The sequence below is a fragment of the Chionomys nivalis genome, chromosome 14 (assembly GCF_950005125.1).
Source record: "Chionomys nivalis chromosome 14, mChiNiv1.1, whole genome shotgun sequence".
Taxonomy (NCBI): Eukaryota; Metazoa; Chordata; class Mammalia; order Rodentia; family Cricetidae; genus Chionomys; species Chionomys nivalis.
This window is the reverse complement of record NC_080099.1, coordinates 18,036,572-18,055,363: the sequence shown is the minus strand read 5'-3', so window position 1 is coordinate 18,055,363 and position 18,792 is coordinate 18,036,572. Positions and strand designations below refer to the sequence as shown.

At 41.4% G+C, this 18,792-nt stretch overlaps 1 protein-coding gene across 5 annotated transcripts in view; it reads left to right on the top strand.

Annotated features, from left to right (window-relative positions):
• Ldlrad4 (low density lipoprotein receptor class A domain containing 4) overlaps nucleotides 1-18,792 on the top strand; it is a 310,292-nt gene that overhangs the window by 146,442 nt on the left and 145,058 nt on the right. For all 5 annotated transcript variants that reach the window (XM_057788517.1, XM_057788513.1, XM_057788516.1 and 2 more), the window contains one exon: nucleotides 12,520-12,660. In XM_057788517.1, coding sequence (XP_057644500.1) covers nucleotides 12,520-12,660 — 141 coding nt within the window. The remainder of the gene's footprint in view (nucleotides 1-12,519; nucleotides 12,661-18,792) is intronic.

The window sequence follows — 18,792 nt, the reverse complement described above, 5'->3', positions numbered from 1 at the left end:
CAATACAACCAGGCAAACAAAAATCCCTGCCCTCATGTTTCTGTTCTAATGGCAAGACAGAGACTAGGTAGACAGACACACAGAGCATCATGCATATGTTTAGCTGTAAAGTTAGAAGATCAAGCGATGGAGAAAAATGACACGGAAAGAGGGCCACCAGGGCAGGAGTCTGGGTTGTGTTCATGGTGGACGTGTGTGTGAGGACATAGTAAGCCGTTTGTTGGAAAGGTGTGCCCCAGGCAGAGGGAAAGCAAGTGCAGGCAGGCCCAGGTTCTAGGACCAGTGTGCAGGTTGGTACCCTCCCACAAAGGGAGAAGAGGAGGGAAGAAAGGAAGGGGCTAGGGAACTGATAAAAAATCAGATCAAATTGGGGAGAAATGCTTGAGCAGCTAGAGTTTCACTTCGAGGAACATGAAAGCCCCTGGAGAGTTGGAGACCAGAGACCTGACTTGGTTTTCATTTTGGTCCCATTGTTCTGGCCTCTGTGTCATGTTTAGACTGTGGGAGGGTACTGGAGAAGGTGGGGTACTTGTTTGGAGACCATTGAAATTAGTTTTGTAGGTGAGAGGCCCAATAAGTCAAAGTGAGATGCAGTTTAGGCAAGGGTGCCTGGAACAAGCCTTGTTCCCAGATGTATTTGGGAGGTAGAATCAACACTGCTTTAGTGGTTTGGAGTATAAAGGAAAGACAGTTAAAGGTCACTCCAATGACCCCTTCATCTAGGGTGGGATTTCTGTGGTAAAGAAGGTTCATAATGGAACAAATTTGGGTGGGAGAATGTGTTATTTGGCTTTGAAGATGGCAAACTTGATGTCTTTTCTGCATGAAGTTGTTGAATGGGCCAATGGGAGGATATGGAATCTAGGGCCGGTATAGAAGTCCTATATGTGTGTAGGGGTTGGAGACAATGAATTGTTGGAAACTACGAGAGGCAGCAGTGTCCAGAAAAGTCTAGAACCCTGCCCTCCACAGTTCAGAGGTTAGGGGGTAAGAGCTGAGGCAGATGAAGTAGGCAGAGCTCATCACTGCAATGGGGGATGGTCTGGACCAGCTGTGACCTGTTAGGTGACACACTGGGGTTAATGCGAAGGGCATTGGTGGCCTGGACAAACTGTTTTGGTGTGGTGATGGGTGCCAGAAGAAGTCAATCACTCAACAGACAGCTTTCAGACTGTTTGGTGGAAGCACCAATTTCAGGTAAAACCTCACAGTAAAATCTAACTCATGTGCCTCTCTGACCATATTCCACCTCTGCTGGGGCCCCTGAGGCTCTCCAAGTACACGACCCAGGATGTTCAGGGGAACATTAGAGACTACTCAGATCAGTCACTTCTTTGTGACTGTGATAAAATATAAAATATCATAACCCAAAGGCAACCTAGAGAAGGGTGATGTCATATAGTGGGGCAGTGGCAGGAGCAGGAAGCTGAGCACTCACATCTCTCCCGCTTCCGGGAAGCAGAGCAAGTGTACTACAAGCAGAGTGAGGCTGTACACTCTCAACACCTACCTGCCCCAGTGGTGTACACCCTCCAGCAAGGCTCTATGTCCTCGGTTCTGTGACTTCCCCAAACGGCACCATCACAGGACTGTGGCAGGCATTTCTTATTCCAACACCAGACTTCTGGCTTACTCCAGAAGCCCCGTTTTCCCCATAGGACTGTGGAGAGTAAGAGTCTTACTTGAGGATGCACTATTTAGAAGGAGAGCTGGAGGAAAGCCAGGTTCCCGAGTGTCAGAAGAGCATTCAGTCCATGTTCCTTTTAGAATCTGGAATGTTCTCCTTACCCAGTCAGTGCTGAATGCATGTGTATCTGACTCGTGGTTGCTGGCCAGAAGATCAATTCATATGCTGTATGGACTTGACTTAGGAACCCAGATTTCTTCTGTAAATACCTGTGCATCTCTATATTGATTCTATTACTTGGGTGTGGTCCTCATGTCTCATGTACCTCAAATGCATCCACACAAAGGACACATCAGTGGACAGCTCCAAGATCTCATTGTAGCTCATGGTGTACTCTCTCTTCACAGAGCAACCACTGGAGAGGGTTTGGCAAGGTCAGTCTCTGTGGATGGGTGATGAATGCTCCAAGCTCTCATTACATTCAACTATGTTTATTTATAACCCGAGGGTTGAAGCTGTTAATGGTCCCCAGTAAGGCATTCAAGATTCCTCACACAGTGGTTGCCTGCCCTTCCCCCAGGAGGTCTGTTTCCCCACATGTAAGAATGCAAATGAGGGGAATCTGGGATCCCCACACTAATTTTTTATATATTGAGCATAATACTGGTGGCTATGTAGTTTTTTTTTCTTTGCACAGGAGAAAGAAAGGAAAATGGATCTACAAACAACAAGAACAACAGCAAGAAACACATATGAAATGACTAGGTTATAGGCAACTGGCAAACTACAGAGATTATTTCAATCACTGTCCCATCCTGAGGAGTGTCTAAGTCTTGTACCTAAAATGTCCTAGCTAAGATATGAGAAGATAGTAACTGTGACTATCTAGTCTTCAACCCCATAAAGACCTGAGAAGGAAAATAACATTATCTAAAGCAGGAAGTGCAAGCAAGCTACTTCCAAAAGATGCAAGAAATGATAGAAACAGCTGAAAGTCACCCAAAGTCTCTCTGTAATGTTGGGGCAACCAACTTTGGCTATAGGCTTAGAATATCTGACAGATCATTTTCAGAAGCAGGAAAATTTGAAAGACTGTCTTAACCTGTCTTGGCAAGATTTAGCAGTCACTTATATCCTGCTTGTCCAGACTGGACAGTGTGCTTACTGGCAGCAGTCAAGGCAAGGGCAATTCTTTGCCCAATAGACCAATTTTGCCAAAAAGAAAACAGGTACCATATGGAGTGTCTTCATTGCCCATTAGTCTTTATGGAGTAGATTGGTGCTGCCAGGAGCAGTTGTGTCTCATGCCAACAGAATTCTAAATTATTAAACCATTAAATGTTGTATTCTGTAGGTCTTTGACATGTTTGAAGATTACCTGTCTATGCGAAGTACATCTCTGTGCATCTAGAGACCCTAACTAACATAACTATAATTGTGACAAACATGGGTGACTATTAACCTTTAATTCTTAACTTATATAGCTTAAAGACTAAAGCTTTACATTATAAAAGTAAACAATCTTTAAGCACATGTACAGCATAAGGACAATCTCAAGGTTATAACAATATATAAAAATATCTTAACCAGAGGTAGAGATTATAGTGCAATATGACAAAAATAATCTTAATTTGTTTTAATACACAAAATATCTTAAGCAGAAGTAGAAACATCCAGTATGACAAAATAATTTTATATTTGTGTATAAAATATTGTAAACAGAAATAGGAGTATAATTTTGAATTTGTATCAACATACAAATTATTTTAGACAGGAATACAAAAAGTTTAACATGTATCAATGTACAACAATCTATACCAATGTAAGTTTTCTAAAACTAAAAGTTGCTAAAATAGTTTATAAGTAGATACACTAATCTACCTTATTACCCTATCCTATCCTCATTTTTTTCTATGCCAAATGAGATTTCTGAGTCTAATTATTATTCTGTCCCCAACCCTATAATAACTTATAACCAATCCTGAGATAAACAAAAAACCACCCATCCCATTTGTTGGGAGAGGGTGTCATTATCTTAGAATTACTTAAAGCTGTTTTAGGGGCTATGGTATTTCTATGATTAATTATTAACTAAAATAATGGTTAAATCTTAAGAGAACTAGCTGTAACATTTGTAGCCAGTCTCTGAGTAGTGGGTAAGTTCTTATCATCTGATGTTTTGGCAAGATGTTGTAAGAAGGTGGACCATCTCAGCTAGCCAATTTGGAATTGTTTTGAGCAGTTTGTAGTCCAAAGCTGATCTTTGAGTGGTGTTTATTGGCTCAGTGGCATCATTATGAACCAGGTAGAATGGTTGTTGACTCCTTCTGGAGACTTCAGAGATTGCTGTTAGGAAAATTTATTGTTTAATATGGAAAATTTAAACATTATTAATATCAAAATGAAAAGTTTAAATTTAAAATAGATATTTATCCAAAGAAAGGCACTGTAGAGTTAAAAATAAGTATGGGAAAAGATAGAATTTTGGGGAGATAATGAAGTTTTGATAGTCAAAGTCCTTAGATTTTTGGTTTTCTTCTGTCCCACACCAGGTGACTCTTAGGATACGAGACAGAAACTGAATTTTTTTTTTAACATGCTTGGATTTAGAGGAGAGAGCCATGCTCCAACTCCAAAACCAGCTTTGATTTTAATTGATTCAGGACTACATATTTTCTGAGAAGTAAAGACATATAGATGTTTAAAAAGTGAGATTTTTCCCTGTAGAGAATATTGGTACATTAGGTCCGAGTTTTCTTTGCTTGATAATTTTTTCTAGAAAGCTTGCCCTTATTCTTTAGATGTCTAAATGCCAAGGTTTTTTGATTTCTTGAAGGTGGGTATCTCTTTTGCAGTAAAGAAAAACAAAACAAAACAAACCCAGAGCTCTGCTGCAACCCTTGTTTGCTGAGTTTTCCTTTCAGCATGTCACATTGGTTGATGAAGTATTAAGAGGTCTCTCTTGTTCAAATAGAGTCTTTATAATTTTGTTGGTATCCTTAGCTTTTCTTCTCTTGTGGAAATAAAAGCGAAACCCCTTTCTCAATGTAACACATGTCCTGATTTCTATTCTGAGGTCAACACATCTTTAAAGTACACAAGCTGATTTAAATCAGCAGTTTTTTTCTATTGTCAAATGTCTCTCTGCTGTTTTTGTTTCTCATTAGCATTAAGAAAATTCAAGGTTAATAATGCATTATACAATCTATCTGTGGGTGTCTTAGTAATCCCTACTTGTTTGTCAAGCATTTATTTTAAAGTGCGATTAGATCTTTCTACGAGTGCTTGTCCTGTAGGATTGCATAGTATAACTGTAATATGCTTTATATTATAATTGTATTAATATAATAATATATTAAGAAAACTTTCATTTTACTAGAGACATAAGCTGGAGCATTGTTAGTCTTAATTTGTACAGGTATTCTCATGATGGCTGTGATTTCTAATAGGTGTGTAATTACAGAATCAGTCTTTTTAGAACTCAAAGCAGTTTCCCATGGAAATCCTGAAAATGTGCCTATTGTATAGTGTATGTATTTTAATTTTTCAAATTCTGCAAGATGAAACACATCCATTTGTCAGATTTTATGTTTTGCATATCTTTAGGGTTACTTCCTGCAGGTGGTGGAGTTTGATTATAGAAGGAGCAAGTAGGACCTTTTTTGTGTGTGTGATTTCCTTGACTTGTTGCCAAGTGATAGAAAAAACTTTTTTAAACCTTTGATATTGACATGATTTTTTAAAATGAAATTTTGAGGCTTTGAGCATGCTTCCTTTAATAACAGATAAATTTCATCATCACCTTGTACTAGTGGACCTGGCAGACCCGTATATGATCTGATGTGTGTTGTACATATGGGGTGATTTCTATTCCTGATTATGTCCTGTAAGTGTATAAATAACAAAGTTAATTCTGTTTTATCAGGAATAAATTCAGTTTCAACACGTAAAACAACTCTTTCTGCATATTGAGAGTCAATAACTATACTGAGAGGTTCTGTTAAATCCATTAGTACCGTAAGAATGGTATACAGTCCCGACTTTTGTACAGAATCATGAGGGCTTTGGGCCACTTTACTTAAATTTCCTGATTTATATCCTGCCTTTCCTGATTTATTTGTATCAGCATAGAATGTAGGGACTCCAGAGATTGGTGTTCTCAAAGCTATTGGCAGAATGAATTACCACAACAGAAGCGAGGTGCGTTTTTCTGCTGGAGGGCAGTTGTAGGGCCAAGCATCTAAATTCAAAGACTTGGACATCTTAGGGACAGCATGTTGGTTTTCACTTATCTTCTCAGATATTTTAAAATAATCCTTTTGATATCATAGTGGCAGTGATTAGCCATATTGTCAAATAGTTTGAGATCCCCCCTTTTGAGTGTTTTTTTTTCTCTTGTGAGACTTTTCTGCTGATCTTCTGATGTGGGCAAACATTTTTTCAGTGTAGTAGCATCGCCTTTCTGAAGGGCCTCACGAGGTTAGTAGTGCTACTTTACTTAGTGTAGATGGAGACTGAATTGGTTTCCCAGCAACCCAGGCTCAAATAACCACACAGAAACTATATTAATTACCACACTGTTTGGCCAACACTCATGCATATTCCTACCTAACTCTTATATCTTAAACTAACCCATTTCTATTAATCTGTATATCCTCACGAGGCTGTGGCTCCCCTGTAAGGTTCTGGTGTCTTTCTCCTTAGGTAGCTACATGGTGTCTCCCTGACTTTCCTTTCTTCCCTCCTCTATATTTGTTTGGATTTCCTTCCTTGCTCCTTTCTGCCCTGCCACAGGCCAACACAGCTTCTTTATTAACCAATGGTAATAAAACATATTCACAGCTTACAGAGGGGAATCCCACACGGACTTCAGACATGACTTTTATTAAATGCTTGTGGGGCAACTTAATTCATTACACAAGGACGAACCTTGAAATTAAATCTTGCCCTTTGTAACCTGTCTCTGAATGAGGACAGGGTCACTAGTGTGCCTGCACCTTTGTGTTGTATGCTGGTAGAGTGTGTGATCGATGTGTGTGTGTGTGAATTTGTATGATCGCCCTTGCCGTTTACATGCTACAGAGATCTCACTGTTAAGAAGCATTGCTCTAGGGATATATAATTTCTCTCTTAAGATTCTCGAAGCTTAATCTTCCAATTCAGCTAGATCAGCACTGTGGTTCTGCTGCTATTTTGACTTCCTGCATAGCAACTGCGGCAACATTCATTCCATCGTTGCTGAAGTCTGTCCTAGGATGTAACAACACATTAAGCCTTATTTGATAAAATTAGGATTAAAGATCATCTCCATGTTCTTGCACAACACCCTTTGATAAAGAGAGGGGCAGATCCATTGACATAGTAGAAGTAGAAATAAAACGCCCATTTCTGATCAATTGGAATGCTTAGTCCTGGGGTGAGCAAGGTTTCCTGGCCTTGTCCTGGGGTGCCTTGTACTACGATGGCCATACTCCTGTTACCTTGTATTTCTTGGTTTGTTTGTCTTTTACTTATTGTATGGCCTTATTTGTTAAACTTTGTTTTTATTATAGGAAATTTTCTACCTTGTAGGATAAAAGGCAGTATAGATTTATATAAAAGTCAATAAGGCATTTGGATTTCTGTGGTAAGCGTTGTGAGTATGTACTGGTTGTGGCAAAATTATTCATTTTTAATTTTAGGAACATTTTAAATATTTTAAATTTTATATTACATTTAGAGAGAGACTGAGAGAGAGCGTGTGTGTGTGTGTGTATGTGTGTGGCATAAGACAACTTACTGCAGTCAGTCTTTTCCTTCTACCATATGGATTTGGGGCCTTGAACTAAAGTCGTCAGCCCTGGCAGCAAGTGTCTCAACCCACTGAGCCATCTTGCCAGCCCAGAGACCTAGTAGCGCTGACACGGATGCCTGACTTCGTTGTTCGGTCCTCCTCACGCCGTGAGGATGCCGAGAAGGTCCCCATGGCGGGTTACAGGCTTTGGTGTCAGCACGATGGAGCCAGCATCACTGTTTGCAGGTTTGTGAATGGTAGATGTGTGAACCAAATGAGTCAGCGTTGCTGTGTGAATCTTAACAGAAATAGCTCACATAGACGGTGCTGCCAATTCACAAAAAGGGTGGTTTTACAGCTGAGAGCTAATGCTGTTTATAGGTCCTTATTTTGTGATTGAGATTCCATCTGTGAAAGCTAAACTTTAAAAGAGTGTAAGAAAAATCAGGAACAACTTTTTGTTGCCTTTTAACCACTAGGATGTTGCCTGCACCGAATGGATTAGATTTAGACCTTGCAAAGCAGATTTGCTCCGCTGTTGCGCATTGGGGTTTAGAATGCTCAGATTCTCGGGTCGCTGGGGCTTAGGTCCTGCTATTAAGATGTAGCAATTTTTGCAATGCTTTGGAATTCACATAAATACTAGGATATTCTGATTCTGTTCTGGTGTCAGGTCTAAAATTCCTTGTTTCCTCAAAGCTGGCAAAATATTAGAAAAACTTCTCTTAACTGTTCATTTCCTTTCTCTTCTGCATGGTCTGTCCTGACTGGTTAGTATTAGTTTATGCATAATTAGAATGACAGGGTAATAAATAAATAAAAAGAGTTTTCTCTCAATTTGCTTGAAAATTTGTTCTTCAACTTTGGGTAGCCCAAGGACACTGAGGTGAAGATTTGGGCCAGTGTGTCTCTAAGTCCCTATCAATGTTAAACTATGAATTTCTAAGAGATTCTAAGACCCTGAGGAGAATCCGCCAAAGCTTTGTATAGAGATGTAGAAAAGACCCCAAATTTGGAGAGAGATCTATTATCACTATATTGGCTATAGCCATTTTAATTTGTTATTATTGTTGTGGTCAGTGTGTTTGCATGCATGGAGTGGCAGGTGTTTGAAAGTCAGGACAGCTGGAGGAGTTGGCGTGCTTTTTCTCTACCATGAAGGTTCTGGAACTTGAACTCAGATCATAGAGCTCTTGGCCTCAAGCTCTTCTGTCCATTGAGCCATGTTGGCAGCCTTCACCCTGACAATTTTTATAAGAAATAAAAGGAGAATTATGGTATAAAGGAATGTTATTTTCTTTATTTGAAAAATTCTCTTTTTTTCATGAAGAGGAGTTATTTGATTACACAAAGGATTTTAACACTGGTTTCTGAGTTCTTCACTTTGCATTATACATATGAAATCACTGTGACTTTGTCATTAAAATGTTTCTAATATTTAATAATCATTTGGTTTCTCTAAACTTCTAAATTGGTAGGAATACTCAACAAGGTCCAGAAAGAATAGACCAAACAGTAAATAAAAAGTACTTTGTCTTCTTTGGTTTGAGTCTTACTCCTTTGAAAACATTTCCTAATTCTGGTGTGTGAAAGTGTAGTTTAGGAATCCAAGAGCATTGGTTCCTGTATTTCAGCAACATGGGCCCTAAAGTTCTGTGGGTCAAGTTTCTGAACTATTGCGCTGACAGAAAGAGCTGGAGGGACTGGGCACTGTATCCAAGACTCACCTGAGAACTTGCGTATTGAAATCTTTACACTTTAATAAATTAACAAAATACCACTCATTAGTTTAGTATAATATTCTTAGCCGAAGAGAGGGCTTCTTGTAAGTGAGCTGTCTACTCCTCAGGGGCAGTCTTGCTATCAGAATCACTTCAGAGAAACTCTAGAAACACCTGATGTTTAGGCTACAGCTCAAGCCATTGAGAGCAGTGACCTGGGCTAGTTTAACTAATTCCAATGTGCAGCTGGGGTGAGGGTTTTTAATTCATTGGACCATCACAGGTACCCTATTTCTTAGAAGATCATAATATGTGAGGTAAGAAGGTAGGATGGCCTTTATAAGAGAGCTCAGATCGTGTTGGAAGCCCGCCTTTATCAACACCAGATGTGTTAACTTCAACAGGTACTTTACCAGGGTCTGAAATTTCTTTGCAGCTTTTCTATTGAAGTTCAATACTTAATTTCATCATAGTATTTTTGGAGTGTTTTCCTGCACCACATGAAGAGTTAACAAATTCAGATATCTATTCTCGTCATTTTGATTCAGGTGGTCACAGGATAGACTTTGAGTTTGATGTTTGACTACGGACTTGTCACTGAGAAATTTGTGATTTTGTGAATTTGAAACTTAGCGGGTTGATATCTTTTAAGAAAGAGCCCGCTAAGCATATCACAGCACAAACCGTTCCAGGGCACTGTTAAGTCTACCTAAGAAATCCAGCTGTTTTGACAATTTACATGGGCAGCACGTTTATCACAGGCAAGTCCAAAAGCAGATCTTGACATGGAGACAAGGCAGACTTGAATAAATGGGGATTGTGGGGACTGTGACGGTACAAGCGGGAGGCCTGGATCGCTCTCTGAGGCGCCTTCTGCCAGCAGCCTAACAAACAGGATGTCCTGTGTCAGTTCTCGTGAGACTCTGGTTAGATTACTCAGCTATTGGATGAATCTGTTGTTCACTGAGTACCTGTTATAGACTGACCAGTACAGCAGATACAAAAGATGCAAGGAGGAAAATGTGTGCCCTGGGAGGAGTTAGAAGAACAATCAGTTCATACTTTTATTTTATTTGTATTGTGCATGTGTGTGCTAGTGTGCATGTGCCTGTGTGTATGGAGGCCAGAGGTCAACACCGTATGTCTTCCCTGAGCCTTTCACATTATATAATAATAATAATGATAATAACAACAACAACTTATTTGAGATAGACTCACTGAACCTGGAGTTTGCTGATTGGCCACACTGTCTGACCAGCAAGCCCCTGGAATCCTCCTCTCTATGCCTCTCCCTTGCGGTATTTGAGGTACATGCTATTATTCCCAGTTTGTGTACGTGGTAGCTGGGATTCAGACTTAGGTCATACTTTGTAGCAAACTCAGCAAATCCCTTTCCACTGAGCCATCTCCCCAGCTCCAACTCTTCAGACTCTTTGGAGAATTCATGCAGTAAATTATTTTACGGGGGCTGGTTTTTCTCTCCTTTTGTTTTATTTTTGGAGACAGGTTCTAATTATGTAGCCCAGACGAGCGTCAGACTCAGAATCCTAGTACCTCCCTCTCCGGAGTGCTTAGACTGCAGGTGTACACCACCATGTCTGGTCCTGTCTGTACCGTCAGCCCCACGTTCCCATGCCTCACTGTACACAGCAGGCGTGAGACATTGAGTTATGGGAACGAATGAACCAGCCTCATGTCGATGCATTCCCTTGCTGTTTTTAGGTTCCATATGAACGGGAACATGGCTGTCTAACTTTAAAGTCTTTCAAACTATAACAATGGCATATTCTTCATGTAGAGTCTGACCATTTCGGTGACCTCGAGACTCCTTGTTTTTGGCTAATCTTTTTTTTTTTTTTTTTTACACTGGCATTTGTCTGAACTCCAATATTCCTCATGGAAATGAAGATAAATTCTTCTCTTGACATTCCCTTTTTCCATTAAGTTAAAAATCGTTGCTTCATAAGTGAGATTCCAAACATCTGGATTTTGATCTTTCCACCATACAGGATGATAGTTTAGCTCTGGCCACATCTGGACCGTGCAACCTGATCTCGTTAGGCGCACAGAGTTAGGTGGTGCAGCCAACCAAGAGCTTGTGGAATGCACTTGAACCCCGTTCTCCTGATATTTTACACACGGTCGGGGTCTGGGAGTTTTTTTCCTCTATCCTCTCAGCTTGTGAACAAATGGGAAAATTATAATACCACTCTCAAAGACCCGCAAAGATTCTTTGACTTAATTTCTGTTCTTTGTAGCAGGTAATAGTCTCTCGGATTGCAGCTGTCCTCTCAAATGGTCTCGACGAGCGCAACCCTCTTCAGGGTCAGCAGAGCTGGGAGACACTGGGAAGCTACACACAGTCTCTCTTTCTCTCCCTCTCTCTCTCTTTTTGGACTTTTATTTTAGTAGAAAGTTGGAGTTGAAATGACTTGACATTTGATCTGGTTCTGCTGTTCTTGTCTGAGCTGGGAATTGGGCCTTGACAGTTAAGGACGCTGTGATAGTTGCCATCGCTGGGAACCTGTGATTCTTGCTGACATTCCTCCTATTAGCCATCTACTCTGTGTGAATCCTCTTAATGTCTGTGGGTACTTAAGAGTCCAAGGTGCTATGTATGGCTGTTTATGCGACTGGTTATATTTTGTTATGTAATCTTTCACCCTTAACTGCTTAAAAGTATTTATAATGTGTTAAGTTGGAAATTTTATTTCAAAGTCCCATTTAGGTGACTATTATTTTCAAACATGGATTTATACTGTTAAGGGATCCTGTGTTCAGTACAACAGGGATTTGGGTGTGGGCTCCATACTGTTTTATGATTTATCAATATGGTCCTTCACATCCATGCTTCTTAGGTAGAGAGCACTGTGCTTTTTCCTGTCTTATATTATGAAATATATTATATATATTTTATTTTATAATATATACATATACATACGCTGTTGTTAACTTTGGCACGAGAGGAATGAATCCTAGAATGGCTTGAATATTTTTGCCACAAAACACAAGTTGGAAGTGAAATTTTTGAGCCTCCTCAAGTCGAGTTGGATCTCCTAAGTTCAACCTGAGCCTCTGTTGTTGGAATGTGGGCTATGGGAGGCTGTCAAGGCTTTTTTTTTTTTTTTTTAAGCAGAATGACTCTTGCAGGGCAAGCAATGGAAGGAAGTACCCATTTGTAGGTAGCATTGTGCCATAGGCAGGTGTCAGAGTGTTGTGTGTTGCAAAGCAGGATCAGCCTCACCCAGAAGGCCCTTCTGAGTTCAGTTCCCTGGGCTCTCTAGATAATCTCAGTTCCCCAATCCTCATGGCCTGCACACAGCAGGTGGGGGGCGGTGGTAGCAACTACTTTTGAGTACCCAGCTGACTGCCTCATGCTTTGTTTCGTGCTTTTTCAGAGTGCAAATTCACCTGCACCAGCGGCAAATGCTTGTATCTTGGTTCACTGGTCTGTAACCAACAGAATGACTGTGGGGACAACAGTGACGAAGAGAACTGTCTTCTGGTGACCGAGCATCCGCCTCCAGGCATCTTCAACTGTAAGTCCTTCTGACTCACCCTTGTGACGTTATGTCTGATGGTGTTTTGAAACGGATGGGAGGTGGAAAAGTTATGTTTCCTAGTTGCAGGAGAGAGATGTGCATTTCCACCAAGGTTTGCTTCTGCGTTGGAAGATGGCATGTATAAGATGGAGAACACCATGTGTTTCTGTAGGTGCTCACTGGTGCGGTGGTTTGTAATTGGGCTTTATTGTTGATCTGAGAAGCCCCAGTTGGCTCCAAGAAGGCAGATACTATGTTCTTCACACAGCTTTAGAGACCCTTCTGAATTTATGACTTCAGAAATGATTTTAAGTAAGTGAAGACAGGTCCGTAATTATTCACAAAAATAGAAATATTTATACAAGACTCCTAAAGGTTCTGGTTGTATGTTTTGCTATTAAATACCAAATGGAAATAAAACACATGTCAGGTCTTTTAGCTGAGACTCAGAACACTGTCTTCAACTTGAAAAAAGTGAGATCGGAATCTGAAATTCATTGGTTTTGGATTTCATGATTATTATGACAAGGAAGAGGGAAAATGCAGTTTTGAAACACTCCTGAATTCTATTAGGAAAAATAGTTTATTATTTTCTGTTTTTCCACGAACCAACTGAAGTGGGTTGAGGGTGAGCATCCTTTTGTATCAGCCTACCTGAGAAGAACACTTGCCATGGTGGTCCTTGCTGTGTTCTGATAGCTGCTTCCCCCAGATCCAGAGCTGACAATAGAGGCTTGGTCTCCAGTCCATGGTACTGTTATGAGGTGGTAAAACCTTAGAGGCCTGGTACTTCCTTAGGGGTGCTCTGCCTTTCATAAAGAGATTTTGGGACCCTGGGTCCTCAGGTTTCTGCTATGTAGCCCAGGCTGGCCTCAAGCTCACAGCAGTTCTCCTGCCTCAGGGTCCTAAGTGTCGAGATTACAAGGTGTGAACTCACATGCCCTCTTTTCTTGACTTCCTGGCTGCCATGAATTGGGCACTTTTGTTCTACAGCTTGCTCTCTGATATCATAAGCTGCCTTGGCACAGGCCCGGAGGCAAATGGGGCCAGTTGCCCATGGACTTAAAACTGAGATGAGCTAAACCTTCCCTCTTTTATTGGTCATTCTAAAGTGTTTGTTCTGGTGATATGAAGCTGAGAGGTCATGGGGGTCTTCTTACTGAGATGGGTCATTTCAGACACAGTCAGCCTCTCCTGTCCTGAGAGCATTTTGAGGCATTATGTTTGGCAAAAATTAAATCTGGGGAGCTGGAGGGATGGTTAAGAGCACTGGCTGCTCTTGAGAGGACTCGGGTTCCATTCCCAGCACCCACATGGCAGCTCACAACTGTCTGTAACTCCAGTTTCAGGGGTCCTGATGCCCTCTTCTGACCTCCATGGGCAACAGGCATGTACCTAGTGCACATACACCCACACAGATAACAGTCAATGCACATAAAATAAAGTAAGTCTTTTTAAAATTAAAATTTTGTGTGGAAAATAGACTGCAAAAATGCAATTGCCATAAACTTGGAGAGGGTTAAGAAAAACAAAAAACCCACATTTTCCTCTACCCCTGCTTTAGGGGAAAAGCATGCCTGGTCCTAATATAAAAATAACTATGTTCTAGTGAATTTTAAGCCTGCTACTTATGCTTGCCATATTCAGAAGTCTCAGTGTTTATTTTCTCAAGAATGTTTGTTTTATCATTTTGAACTTTCTTTATTTCAATTTTAAAAGATGCTGGTTATTTGCTGTGTTTGGGCCTGCGCATGCGTGAGTGGGCATGCGTGTTCATGGAGGCATGTGTGGAAGGCCAGAGGTTGATTTTGAGTGTCCTCCTCAATTGCTTCTCCAATTAATTTTTTTTTTTTTTTTTTTTGTCCCACACAATGTATTTTCCTGAACCTCAGGTTTGCCATTTTGGCTATATTGGTTGGCCAATGAGTCCCCAAATTCTGCTTTTTTCTTACCCCCCCCCACCACACAGATGTACACAGTCATATCTGGCTTTTATGTGGATGTTCATCAGGTCCTCACGCTTGTGTGGTAAGCCCTTGACCCACTGAGCCACCTCTCTGGCCTCTGAAGTTCCTTATATTGGCTGTTTTTCGAGTTCTGTCTTCATGTGCTAAGAAGACATGTCTCGAGGGTCAGGACTGGCTCTGCACTTCCTTAGCGTCGGTCCCCTGCTTTCCTTCAGTTAGGTTTGTGCGGTAGCATTTGTACTGTTCAGCTGTCTGGCTGTGTGGGGTTGTCTCACTTCCTGCATATGGGTCCTCTGAAACATTTGTCGACTGGCAAAAGGAAGAGGACACAGGGAGGAGGGTGGCAGAGTGAAAGGGGGGATTGGGAACTGGGTGGGGACCAAAAACACTGAGGGCCCCTCTGTCTACCTTTTTCATGAACACTTCAAGCATTTTTGAGAGCCACATCTAAACTATAAAATGTTTTTTTTTCTTCTTTCCTGTACCATGGTGGGAATTGATCCCAGGACCTTACACATCCCAGACAAGCACTGTACCACTAAGCTACCTTCCAGTCCTCTTTTGTTTTGGGTCATAGTCTTCTTATCAAGCTTCCCATGCAGGCCTTTAACTGTAGTTCAGGTAGACCTTGAACATGTTGTCTTGCAGTGTCAACCTCCCAAGTAGCTGGGATTACAGATCTGTATCACCAGGCCTGGTCAAATGTGCTTTGGATATGTATGCTTGTTTCAAACTCAACTGCTGGGATAGGGTCCCAGTAATACAGCTTTCCCAGGAACAGACTTGTTTTTCCCTGTGTCCCAGAGCTACCATCTGCACAATTAGGGTCCAAGAGATGGCTCCTGTGTGCTCTGCAGGGGAAAGGGACAATCCAAGTAAGTTATTTAGAAACATGCAAGACTTAAGTGGTTGGTGAATACGAAGTTGTTCCAAGCTAGACTGATGGATTAGGGTCCTGGCCCTAGGACTTAGCAGTTAGACAGGTCGCTTTTGCATGAGGAAGCGATTGAATCCTCTAAGGCCTAGATTCTGGTATCTATGAAATGGGCATAATTTCTGTCATGTAAAACTGCTTAATGAAGGACCTGGGAAGAGTGAGCTACATAACTGCATCATCGTTCCTGTCTCTTCCCCTTCTCTCTCTCATCTCTCCTTCCTCTCCCCCTCCTCCCCTTGCTCCTCCTCTTCCTCCCGACATTTTCTTTGGACATCCCTTGGGGAGCTGAATCACCATGGCTTCATATGATTTGCCTTCAATGTCACCACATTGCATATGTAATATGTTTCTAGGTGTCCCAGAATGAGTGCATTCCCAGAAATCAGTGTTTCTCCTTGGCAAGATTCTCTAGGGGCTGTGCCAGCTGAAGGTGCCTGTGGCATGGCTGAGAACTACCTGTATACTGCCTCTGCTGAAATGCCAGGGGGGAAAGGCCCATTTGTACCTAAGGAACACTCCCCTGAGCCTGTTATTGGCCTGTTTTTGACTTCTTTTCTTTCTTCAGTCAAACCAAGAGGCTAATATGGAATGAGTGTATGCTTTCTCTCCCTATGCTTCACCTGAACAGAACATGAAGTAAACAAGAATTGGCTCCTACTAGCTTCCGTGTACTGTGTCCTCGGGCAGTTGGTGAGCTTTCAATGTACAGCACATACTTTTATTGGGTCATCTATGGTGGATTTCTAGAGCAGACAGACAATATACCTTTTTCAGAGTGCTAGCTCCATAAATAAGTTTCACCTTCCCACCCAGCTTGAAAAAATTAAATCCTTGTGTATTAAATATGTGTATGTGACATGTATGCACACACAGACACACCCCAGAACAACAACAAAAACCACACCTAGTAGCCCTTGTTCTTATCCTATTTTGAAAAGATCAGCTTATTTGACCTGCTTTGTTTCATTAGAGAAAATGTTGAATATTACGATATTTGATATTTAGAATGAAACAAAGTGGACCTTCTGGATATCCAGATGAGCTACATCAGTGTTTTGCCTCTTCCCCTGGCCTCAGATATGCATGTGTGCTCAGATGTCTGTGAGACATCTCATCTGATGATGTTTAGCATGAATTAAAGTTAGAAAGAAAACCTCACTGGTACTCATAGTACCCATATGAACAGCTTTTTCCCTTCAGAAAATGTTTTGGAACCCAGGCCTAGACAATCTGGTTTCATCTGTCCCTTCACTCACCTAACACTGACCAGATACTCATTGACTGAGGGTAGATTATTTTGCTCTGAAATCATAGAGTTTTATACAGATGTTGAAGGCTAGACTAGCATTGCTTATCTCATAGAGAATGTTTCCAGATGCATCATTCAATGGAAGAGAGAATGTGTGGATTGACCGAACTCCCAGCTTTTCTCATCTCTTTACTTTGCTGTTATGTTGTACTCAAAATATAGCACTCCTGTGCTGTGGGATAATGCTTTTGTATACTGTAAGATTTGTCACTCATATTGGTTTAATAAAATGCTGATTGGCCAGTAGCCAGGCAGGAAGTATAGGTGGGGTGACCAGTCAAGGAGAATTCTGGGAAGAGGAAGAGAGAGAGATGCAGTTGTCACTCAGATACAGAGGAAGCAAGATGAGAATGCTGCATTGAGAATAGGTACCAAGCCACATGACTAACACAGACAAGAATTCTGGGTTAATTTAAGTTGTAAGAGCTAGTTAATAATAAGCCTGAGTTTACAATTAATATAAGCCTCTGTGTGTTTCTTTGGGACTGAATGACTGTAGGAACTGGTGGGACAGAAACTTCCTGAACATTAAATATACAAATAAGATTAGTTTTTAAGTGCCTTGTCTGGTCATTGTGCTAGATCATGGTGGAATGAAGCAAAGAGATCCTGCTGTTACACCGCTGAGAGCTGGAAGGAAGACATGTGGAAAGATAACTGCAAACGGACCCGGAAGCAATGGATGATTGGTCCTGACAGTGTAGGGTTTACTGAAGACAGAATTATTCCCCTTGTGCTAGTAATTGTGGTTTCAGAAAGAAGACACTCTGATTGATTAGGGAAGGATGCTGGTGGGGTTTTAAACAGCAGGGATGAGGAATAGCAGTGAGGATGGTGCAGTCCTGGACAGGAATGAGGCAGCCTGACCAGACAAGGCGTATCTATTATGGCTGAGCACAATGTGAGGCAGAGTTGGAAACTAGACTGGGTCAGAGAGGAGCTGGCACGTGATGCTATGTCATCTGCATATGGTTTGCTGTGCCTAGAGCCTGATGCTAACTGGCGTCCTCGGCTAACCAACCATGTGCCGCCTCAGTGTTCCTGTCCAGTTGGGGTTTCCTGTTACACTGTATGGTCACTGCAACTTGATGGGGGTGGGGCAGGGGTGAGGAACTGAGCTCCTATTGCCTCCTAGATGCTATAGTCTACACAGTTTGGAAACATCTGTGCATGCTCAGTCTTAAGCCATCACTACTGAGGGATCTGTGCCACGGACGTTTGGAGGAAACCTAGAGTTGAAAAGTGACAGCCGTCAGGAATGACTTCTCACTTAGCTCGGGTGGAATTTCCAGCTAACCAGAAAGAATCCTATTCAGAGAAAGTGGGGAGCACAGACGCTCCTGTCCTCACCAGAGGCTGAAACTGCTTCCTTCCCTATAGGTGGCCTCATAAAACTGACGCTCACAATCAAAGGAACAGAAGCCAAATAGAAGTGCCCAATTAAGCCAGCATTTTTAACTTCAAAACTTTTTCCTGAAAGAAACCTCCCCCTGCCCCCATGCCAGTTAGGGTAAAAATAAAATAAGACATAGTCTGAGCAAACTGCTTTCCTTCCCAAACCAGTTTCTCAGCTTCTTCAGTATTGTCTCCAGTGACTCTCGGCACCAAGCAGAAACTACCATTGGTTGCCTCCTAAGCTTTCAGATGTCTTCGTGCTTGAGAACTTTGAACCTTGTAGAAAAATCTGACCATGACCGGGCTTACAGCTGCTAGATCTCTGTTGTTTCTTCTACAGTTATTGCAGTAAGCATTAAAAATAGTTCTCCATATCATGAAATATCCTAATAGATTGTGCACCTAGTTCTCTAGTTGTCTTATTTGCCTCTGGGTTTGGTTTTTGTTTTCTTATTAGTTCTGTGGGTGTTTCAAAATAATGAGGTTCAGTATGGCCACTTCATGTACACCCTGTTTGTTGA